General features: G+C 43.5%; 1 protein-coding gene across 2 annotated transcripts in view; it reads left to right on the forward strand.

Annotated features, from left to right (window-relative positions):
• Positions 1–4772, forward strand: part of LOC103179412 (structural maintenance of chromosomes protein 1B) — a 31303-nt gene extending 26531 nt beyond the window's left edge. For both annotated transcript variants that reach the window (XM_007894697.2, XM_007894696.2), the window contains exons 23-25: positions 1820–1889; positions 3141–3251; positions 3802–4772. In XM_007894697.2, the coding sequence (XP_007892888.1) occupies positions 1820–1889; positions 3141–3251; positions 3802–3903 (283 nt within the window). In that variant the 3' untranslated portion in view covers positions 3904–4772. The remainder of the gene's footprint in view (positions 1–1819; positions 1890–3140; positions 3252–3801) is intronic.
• The last annotated feature ends 5991 nt before the right edge of the window (positions 4773–10763 follow it).

Consider the following 10763-nt stretch of genomic DNA (forward strand, 5'->3'; position numbering starts at 1 on the left):
CGCAATTTGTAAGTTGTAGAGCCAGGAAGAGGAGTTGCTGTATTGAGCTCAGAAAAACTTACTACAGTAGAAACCCGGTTTGCGGTCACCTCGGTGATCCAGCCACCTCACAATTGCGGACAGATTTTCACAGTCTCTTTCACTGTCAATGTTAAAGGAAAGGCTGTCTGGTTCAGTAAACCGGGTACCTCACTCTTCAGGACAACGATCATTGATTGCAGCCGCTACAGAGCTCTCCTCCACTTCAAACGCGGTACAAGCCTCCCCCCTACGCTACTAACCGGTACAGTACACAGGGTGCTAGGCCTCAGGCTTCTCGTGCTGTTTCCTCAACGCTGCTAATGTGGGCATAATGGGCTCCGGTTGCGCGGGGAGTGTTGGGATCGTGGAAGCGGCGCGAGTGGGAAATCGACTTCGCCCGGCGTCGGTGGCCTAACCTGAGCTCCTGAGGCCAATTCTTGGTCAGTGCTGTAAACATGCCACCACGGAAGGAGTTATCCTTACGTGGGAGAGTGGGAAAGAACTCAAAAACAGTGATCAAAAACAAAGTCATAGACAGTTAGCTGTGATCTAAGGCATTGGCAGAACACAATTTGGATGCTTTCTCAAAAGGAAGGCTGAATTCCTGACAAGTTTTGTTTTAAATGTGACAATGCCTTTATTTTAATGAGATTGCAAAATATGGTTGTTGAATGTTCATCACCCTTGCCCATTACCAAAGCCCTTAACATTACATCGGTGACCTGAATCACTCGACCTGTTTCAGTAATCAGGTCACTTCACTAAGTAGGTCACTTTTGCCCAGTCCCTTGAGTGACTGGATGAGGTGCCATGAGCGGCACTGCCTACCACTACCTCCGCAACATTGCCAGACTCCATCACTGCCTTACCCCTCAGGCTGTCGAAACCCTCAACCACGCATTCGACACATCAAGGCTTGACTACGGGAACTCCCTCCTCATCGGCCTTCCTAACTCTTCCCTTCACAAGCTGCAGATCATCCCAAACTCTGCAGCTCGTGTACTCTCACGCACCAAGCTCTGTGGCCCCATCACTCCCACCCTCGCCCAGCTCCACTGGCTCCCCATCCCTCAGAGGATCAAGTTCAAGATCCTTGTCCTCACTTTTAAGGCCATCCATGGCCTTGCCCCCTCCTACCTCTCTGACCTGCTGACTCCCTACCAACCTGCCTACTCCCTGCGTTCAGCGGGCTCCGGCCTGCTCCATGTCTCCCACCTGACCCGCCCTACCATCGGTGGCTGGGCTTTCAGCCTCTGCTCCCACACTCTGGAACTCCATCCCATGGTCCCTTCGCCTCGCTACCTCCCTTGCCTCCTTCAAGGTCGGTCTCAAGACTCTTCTCTTCGATTGTGCCTTTGGTCGTTCTCCCACCTTTCTGCCCTCCCCCACCCCTAAACCATTCCTCCCCCAAGTTCGGGCCCCGACACCTGACTGTTCAGCGCTTTGGGGCGTCCTCTCGACGTGAAAGGCATTCTATAAATGTAATCTTGTTGTTGTTCTACTGTATTTTACTGCTGATGTGGGCAACCATAATCTAGGGAATCACACCCACATCATTTGCCAGAAATTAAAAGCAGTATCTCATTTTGCCTCCTTCCAACCCAGGATCACTGAGGCAAACTGCTCCCCAGTGTATGATCAGTTAACTCAGCACAGATCTGTTCCCTTTTGTCTTTACCAAGCTGCATCTTTACCCTCTTCACCCTCAAGGCGACTGAAGGGAACTCGTAACATAGCAATAATAAATTGGACTATTACAAATAACTAAAAATTTTTGATATGATAATGTCTGTTTCAGCTTCCGACCTGCCCCCTTTTTTGTACTTGATGAAGTTGATGCAGCTTTGGATAACACAAATATTGGAAAGGTAAGTACTGCATTTCACCTTATTAGGAACATAGGAATTAGGAACAGGAGTAGGCCGTTCGGCCCCTTGAGCCTGCCCTGTCATTCAATAAGATCATGGCTGATCGTCTAATCTAACTCCATCTGCCCGCCTTATCCCTATATCCCTTAATCCCTCTACCCTTTACAAACCTATCAATCTCAGTCTTGAATATGTTCAAGGACTGAGCATCTACAGCCTTCTGGGGTAGAGAATTCCATAAATTCAATACCCTCTGAAGAAGTGTTTCCTCAACTCTGTTTGAATGGGCTGTCCCTTAATCTTAAGACTGTGACCCATAGTTATAGATTCTCCTACCAGGGGAAAGAATCTCACATTGTCTACTCTGTCAAGCCCCATAAGAATCTTATATGTTTCTATAAGATCACCCCTAATTCTTCTATATTCTAGAGAATATAGGCCTAGTTTACTCAACCTATCCTCATAAGTCAACCCCCTCATCCCAGGAACTAACCTAGTGAATCTACGCTGCACCCCCTCTAAGGCGAGTATGTTCTTTCTTAAATAAGCAGACCAAAACTGCACACAATATTTCTAGGTGTGGTCTCACCAAGGCCGTATACAGTTGCAGCAAGATTTCCCTACTCTTGTATTCTAACCCTTTTGCAATAAACGCCAACACGCCATTAGCCTTCCTAGTTGCTTGCTGTACCTGTAAACTAACTTTTTGTGACTGATGTCCAAGGACACCCAAATCCCTCTGAACACTAACACTATCTAGTTTCTCCCCCTTCAGAAAATAATCTGCTTTTCTGTTTTTACTACCAACATTGACCAACATTAAACATGAAACTGCATACACCAGCCATGTAGCAAAATTGTCATTTCGATTTTTAGCTCCAAGATAGTTTAGAAGTGAAATGATATTTCAACCACCTTAATTTGTTGACTTTTACATTAAGTGGAAGACAAGAGTGAAATCATACTTGGAATTTCATAGAGATAAGAAGTTACAGTTTTAAATTCAGGTGACATTTTGCCTCTTGTTGTTTCTCCTTCCTTGAGAGGTTGGTTGGAGTCCACGATAATACATGGTTTGTCGAGGGAACAGACTTGACAGGCAGATTGCATTGCACTCTAGAAGTAGTGTATGTAGAAATAAAGAAAACTGGAACATAGGTATTAAGTCTAACAGTTATTATTTTTGAGACCAGCTAAATAAACTGCAATTGTATTTTCTAGGCCTGTACATTCTATGTTGTTTTCACTCAGGTTACAGATTATATTAGAGAACAGTCCAGGAAGAACTTCCAGGTGATTGTGATCTCACTGAAGGAGGAATTCTACTCAAAGGCTGACGCATTAATTGGCATCTATCCCGAGGTACCATATCACTATTCCCACAAACTTATATTTCAGAATAACTTTATATTGTTTTTTTTGTGTTGCGAAGCAATGGCAACACCATATGCAAGAAAACCTTAATGTTAGCATGTTAACTTCAAGTTAATAAATAAAAATCACAACCAAGAACAATGCAAGAAAATTAAAAAATATTAATTTGTATTCATACATTAATATATTAATGAACTATTTACATGTTCTGCCTCCTCAAAAATGATTATGTGGTTTAAGCTATATTTTGATTGATGTGACCCTATTTACTTTCCTTAACATATCACATAAACATATCTTGTTGCCTCCGCTTCTGCAATTTATTTGACTGGCAATAGCTCATAATTTATTTATACCCTCTTCCCCACCAAAAAATGTGTATGTTTTAAATGTATATGCACTGGAGTTTGAACTCCTCACTAGTAAACAAATTGTCTGGATAATGTTTCTCAGTCCCTTTTACAACCTTGAAACTTGTAGAAACAGCTTAACCATTTTCAATTGGACATCTCCTTAAACTAATGTGATTTCCTTATAGCAAGGTGAATTCATATCCAGTCGGCTGTCAACTTTTGACCTTACCCCTTACCCAGAAAACAACAAAGAGGATGAGATGCAGAAGTTTAAACTGGAACTTTAAGAGGACACGTTTTCATTTGAAGACAAGTAGTTAAATTTAAAGGTTTCATCTTGTGGATGTTATCAATTGGGTTCAGTTAAATAGTTAGTTTAATTGTGTTATCTTCAAACTGCAATGGTAATAAAGCATGTTACAAAAACGTTACTCTCATAAGAGGCTTGTAAGCGTTAACAAATACAAATCACACTCAAAGAGCTACATTTTAGTTCAGTTACACATTTGCAGCCAAAGGATAATATATTTTCATTTCCCCTCAATCCGCTTGACAGACTGACTGCTCAGTGTGTCTCTGAGCCTCCATTAGTAGCCTAACATTGTGGGACATTGAACAAATTTGTGAATCAGTTTTGTTTGCTATCCTTTTCTTACTCTCCAACAAAAGAAGGTAAGGTAATACTTCCCATTGTATTATTTTCTAGCTTCCACAAAGCAAGGAAAGAGCCTCATTAACGTCTGAACTGATCCTCTTCCTAGTTAACATGACATCCCGTTGTAATTTCAGCGTTGGGCAATTTCAAATATAATACGGTTGTCCGTTACATCCTTGAACACATTGGCCGTTTTGCCCATGCAGTCCACCACACCTGCTTCACAGTGTACAGAACAGTGCATGACACTTTGGATGTAATGACCCAAAACAGCACATTATCTAGAGCTCTCCTGTGTTTCATATTTTTCATCAGGGCTCCAGGTCAGGTTATTTCACATTCATTTGACCAGTCGGGAAATTGCAAACTGCCAGTTTCTTTCAAAACAAAATTAAACCATCATATTTAGATCAGTATTGGATACAACTTCTGAGTGATTTGTAAAAAAAAATTGTAGAATTTGCAAACTCTTAAAAATTATTAAACTTCTGGTTGACAAAACATCTGCGTTGAAGTATGAGACTGTATGGCTGAGCAAAATTTCATGTTTTGTGGGAAACCAGAATACATTTGGCCTTATGTTTCTATCCATACTTTTTTTAAATCGCCAAGCACAGATTATTTTCTGTCCATGCAGACTCCTGGATGCAATTCCAGAGAGGAACTGGCCTGTGTAACAGACTTAATTCAGGAAATTTAAGGGAAGGGTGAATCTGTTAATCTTTTTCTTCACACTTGAGGATGAGAAGCAACAGAAAATCTGAGACTCAAATCTGCAATAATCTAGATAAATTTTGATGTCGCCCCAAGATTACTTTTTTATTCTAGAAATGTGCTTTAATATATCAATGTGCTAGAGATGCTCAATAAAAAAACAAAATTGAGGGCATCTCAGTCACTAAAATGATAAAGACACCACCTGGTATGTACAACAACAATTACACGTGTATAGCACCTTTCATGTGGGGAGGACGTCCCAAGGTGCTGGACAATCGGTGTTTCGGACCTGAGCTGGGGGTCGGGATCGTGAAGGTGGGGGGGTGAAAGGAGAGTAACCAAAGGCACAATCGAAGAGGAGGGTCTTCAGACGGGTCTTGAAGGAGGCAAGGGAGGGGGAGAGGCGGAGGGACTGCAGAATGGAGTTCCAGAGGTTGGGGGCAGAGTGGCTGAAGGCCCGGTAGGGGGTTAGGAGGTCGCAGAGGTAATGGGGAGCAAGGCCATGGAGGCTTTGAAAGTGAGGACCAGGATCTTGAACTGTATCCACTGTATGATGGAAAGCCGGTGGAGACGGACAAGGGTGGGGGTGGGGGTCACTGAGCCTGGTGTGGGAGAGGACACGGGCTGCAGAGTTCTGGATGATCTGCAGCCTATGGAGGGAGGCGTTGGGGAGGCTGACAAGCAAGGAATTTGCGTAGTCAAGTCTGAATGTTATGGGCGTGTATGAGTGTCTTGGTGGCTGGCGGTGTGAGACAGTGGCGGAGCTGAGCGATGTTGCGGATCGGGTCATGGCATGGATGTGGGGTATAAAGGACAGTTGAGGGTTGAACAGGACACCGATGTTCCTTATTGGCTCCGAGAGATGTATCCACGGAGGGAGATGTTGTTAGCACCCGAGTTATGGAGGCGCTGACGGGAGCCAAGCACAAGGGCCTCAGTCTTATTCACATTCAACTGCAGGAAGCTAGCTCTCATCCAGGACGATGTCCGACAGGCAGTCTGTGAGGACAGCAGTGGTCCTGGTATCGAGGGTGGAGGCGGAGAGGTAGAGTTTGGTGTCATCTGCAGACATGTGGAATTTTACCCCATGTCTGTGGATGCTGTCACCAAGGGAGAGCAGATAGATATTGAAAAGGGGAGGGCCAAGGATAAAACCCTGAAGGACGCCACATGCAACGGTGTGGGGGCTGGAGGAGAAGCCGTTAGTGGCGACAATTTGGTGATGGTGGGAGAGCCAGGATTCGAACCAGGCAAGGGCAGGTCCATGGAAATTGATCTGAGAGGAGAAGTGGTGTAGGAAGTGTCAAAGGCAGCAGAGAGGTCGAGGAGGACAAGGAGGCAGAGAGCCCTGGTCGCAGATGTTCAGAATGTTGTTAGTGACTTTGACCTGGGCAGCACGGAAACCCGATTGGAGAGGTTCAGAGAGGGAACGGTGGGAGAGGAAAGAGTGAAGTTGGGACGCAACGACTCGTTCTAGGGCCTTCGAGAGGAATGGGAGGTTGGAGACGGGGCGATATCTGGAGAAATGGGGATGGGTCCAGGGAAGGCTTTTTCAGGATGGGGGTGATGACATCTGTTTTTAGGGGGTGGGAACAGTGCCAGTGGATAACGAAAGGTTGATAATGTCGGTTAAAAAAGGGGCCAGGAGGTGGAGCTGGCAAGTGAGGAGAGGGATGGGATCAGGTCGAGGGAGCAAGTAGTGGGCTTCATTTTTGTGATGGTGAAGGTGAGGGAAGAGGGGGAGACAGGGTTGAACAACAACAATAAAATGACATTTGTTAAATGCCTTTCACGTCGGGAGGATGTCCCAAGGCGCTGGACAGAGTTGCGGACCCTAGCTGGGGGTCGGGGTCAGGGAGGATGGGGGGGGGGGGGCTGGGGAGGGAAGCAGGGAGATCGAAAGCTCGGTCGAAGAGAAGGGTCTTGGGTTGGTTCTTGAAGGTCGCAAAGGAGGGGGAGAGGCAGAGGGACTGCGGTATGAAGTACCAGAGGGTGGGGGCAGAGTGGCAGAAGGCCCGCCCACCAATAGTGGGGCGAGTGTGGCGGAGGATGTGAAGCAGGCTAGAGCCCGCTGAACGGAGGGAGCGAACAGGATGGAAGGGGGTTAGGAGGTTGCAGAAGTAGGGGGGAGCAAGTCCATGGAGGGCTTCGAAGGTGAGGACCAGGATCTTGAACTGTATTCTCTGTGCGATGGGAAGCCAGTGGAGTGGGCGAGGATGGGGGTGATAGGGTCGTGGAGCCTGGTGCAGGAAAAGACACGAGCTGCAGAATTCTGGATGATCTGCTGCCTATGGAGGGAGGAGTTGGGGAAGCCGACAAGCAATGAGTTTGCATAGTCGTGCCTCGATGTAATGAAAATGTGTATGACGGTTTCGGCGGCCTGTGGTGTGCTCAAGCCAGTGGGGGAGCCGGGCGATGTTGCGGAGGTGGGGGAAGGCACGGATGCGGGGTAGAAAGGATAGTTGAGGGTCAAACAAGACCCCAAGGTTCTAGACTGGCTTAGCACGGTGGAGTGTGCAACCATGGATGGTGATGCTGCAGTGCCTGAGGTGAGCTGACGGGAGCCAATCAGGAGGGTCTCGGTCTTGTTGACGTTCAACTGAAGAAAGTTAGCTCTCATCCAGGAATTGATATCCGACAGACAGGTTGAAGATGTATAGGGAGGGTGAGGCGTGGGAAGATGGCGGTTAGTGGTGGAGAAGAAGAGCCTGGGATTGTCCTTGGCCTCACAGATTAGCTTGGAGTAAAAGGATGATTTGGCAGAGCCGAGGTAGAAGCGGTAAGTTTTAGTGTGCTCAAGCCAGATCTGCCGATGGACTGTTAGGGAGGATGTAACTTAACAAACAAGGAGGGTCCAAGGTTGGATTCTCAGTTTGTGTTGAGTAAACATTCCTCAACTCGGTCAGACCTTGGTCAGGAATTGGGCACAACAATTGTGGTTGGTTAACAGTCAAAACCTGAATCTCAGCTTCTCCGTGGAATGAAACCCATGCCTTATGCAACATAATTTGCTTGAGTGGAATTTAAGATTACGAGAGCCATGAAGGCCTGAAAGGTGGATACATAAATTTGGGCAAAACTAAATAGGTCATCCCAAGAGGAAATCAATCCTGATAAGGTTTCCAGATTGTATTCACAACCCCTTAATAGTTTTTAAAAATACATTCTTCAAATTAGTCATCAAATCAGTTTTAAATCAATTCGAAGTTACAAAAAGCAATTTCACAGGTGGTAAGCATGGTATTTTGTGCACTGCTCTATGCAGCTTCTATGCAATGTTGCTTCTGCGGAGTTTTCTTCAGTTATTTTTGAGAGGGCCAGCATCGATATTCAATGGATCAGTTTCCTTCCCGTCTCCAGCCACAATAATGCAACAGCATTATTGGCAGACTTCCATTTTAAAACACGCTTAACATCTAGTTATCAACACAAATTCTGTGAAATCATTGATCAGTTGTGAACACATAAACTGGTAGAATTGTAAGCCCTCCACCAAAATCAGAAGTTGACATTACACTTGTATTGACCACTCCTATCCCCATCTTGGGTGCCTGCAGTGGAGTTCTGTAGCTTGGTGGTTAGATTTCTCGCCTTGCAATCAAGAGGACCCGAGTTTGATTCCCGAGCAGGGCTACATTTTGGGTGTTTCCTTACTCCACATGCCTGTTTACCTAGCAGTAAGTAGGAAACGGACTGTTAGTCAATTGGCAATTTGCTTTTCCGGGGGTAATAATCCTTTCAAAAATAATTTGGTCACTCAGTCTATGACTGTCTGAAAGACACTGCTGTGTGCAATTGGCTACCACGTTTCACCCATACAATATATAGAAAAATTCACTTTATATATTTTGTGAAGCGCTTTGAGACGTCTCGAAGACGTGATAAGGCTCTATATCAAATGCAAGGATTATTATTATATTAGTTTGATTTCAACAGTTACTTCTCATTACGTGTTTCACATCCTGCTGACTCTTTGAATTAAGAAGAGGATGACTCATAAGATAAAGCCTGTTTGTGTATTTGGTCACACGCAAAGGTGGGAAAATAGCCTCCCTGGTTGTGGGATGAAAGTCTTGTGTGTACATTGGTTTTGAAGGAACTTGAGACATGGTGAGCGGAAAAAAGGATTTGGATAAAAGACAAAGCAAGATTCTTGGAGGAAGCCTTCACCATTGAGGAGATATGAACTGGCAAAGGCAAGGCCCAGACTGTCACTAGATAAAGGGAAACCATCAAATTAAAGCCATCAAAATTAAATCTGAATATCATTATTCATAACTTTGTTCAATGACAATTTTATTAAAAAGCTCTCATGAAGTCAACAATTGCAACTTCATAGTTTTATTAAAACTGTACAAAAGCAAAAAAAAGACAAAAGCCAATTTGTAATTAAGTTTTCAGTTCTTTTACAGACAACAATGCAGCACATACAGGGCAAATAAACATGCCAGTCCCTTTACAATTTATCCTTGTGCAACATCAGTACACAAAGTTTACAATGCTTATATATTGTAGGCAAGTAGTAAAAAACACTGATATACTTTCATACAGTACATTACTTTAACAAAAATTGCTTTTAGCAAAAACAAATGGGGATTATTGAAAGGGTCAGAGTTAGAAAATTTATATTATCCCTGTTCCAGCTGTTTTGGGGATTGTTGAAAGGGGAAAGGGGATGAACGAGGTAGTTACTATGCATGCTGGGCAGTACACAGCAAAATTCCTGCAACCCAGTGCCCCACTGTGACTCAGCTATATATTTCTTTACATGCAAATCAATCTGAAATGTATACCGTTTTTTCTTTTGCTGTTATCACCCTGGCCCATAGAAAGTACTTGTTATTTACCCATATCATGGTGTCCTTTCTATTAAAACTATAAAACATTTTATATGTTGCCATTAATACTATGACACTCAACGGAATTATAACAGTTGTTTTCAATTTATCAAAGGGGGGTGGAGGGCAGACTATCTCTGGGGAATCTGAAGAATCTCAATGTGAAATAACATTTACTCTCACTACCAGTCATTGCATTTACTTGAAAAGAATGAGGCAGCATTCAAAATTCAAATGACCTCAAGTCAATACACTTTTGAAAAATTATCAGTTCAGTTTGGATAAATTGAGGTATTAAAAATGAACAAAAATTGGTATTTAAAAAACAAGAAACGTTGCAAAAGCAATTAAAAGCAATATGGTATCTACCAAAACAACGTTGTAATTAATGTTAAACATTTAAAATAAGTAGATTTGGGACTTTAAAAATGTTGAATTGAATTCAGCAAGAATGTAGACCAGCTTCAAAAGCACATTTTTCAGAAATCTGAAACCAATTAAAGCAACAGAAACACTTGAGTGGTTATGAAACAAGGCCATTTTACTTTTTTTGTGAAACAACAAAACGTCCGAGAAGCTAATCGGACAGAAAAATAAAAAGACACCTGCAAGAGACATTGAAAATGTTAAAATGTCATGTAAACCACAAATATAAAGGGCTGTTTTCACAAATAAATTTTACAGGGTCGTCAAAGGTTTTATCTGGATTTTCTAATTTTGAGCGAAAATATTTTTCTTGAATGTCAGTTATACTCCAGAAGGGCTCTGCACCCCAAAAGCAGCACCGGAGAAAACCAAATGGATAACGTTCAATGTCTATAGCAGGCAGGCAACATCTGCATTGGCACTTTAACCTCCATACTTATCTGACTGAGAAAATATGTGAAATATCTCAAATGATATTACTCATGTAGATATGTCAAAAACATATCTACAT

The sequence above is a fragment of the Callorhinchus milii genome, unplaced genomic scaffold, assembly GCF_018977255.1.
Source record: "Callorhinchus milii isolate IMCB2004 unplaced genomic scaffold, IMCB_Cmil_1.0 Scaffold5, whole genome shotgun sequence".
Lineage (NCBI taxonomy): Eukaryota > Metazoa > Chordata > Chondrichthyes > Chimaeriformes > Callorhinchidae > Callorhinchus > Callorhinchus milii.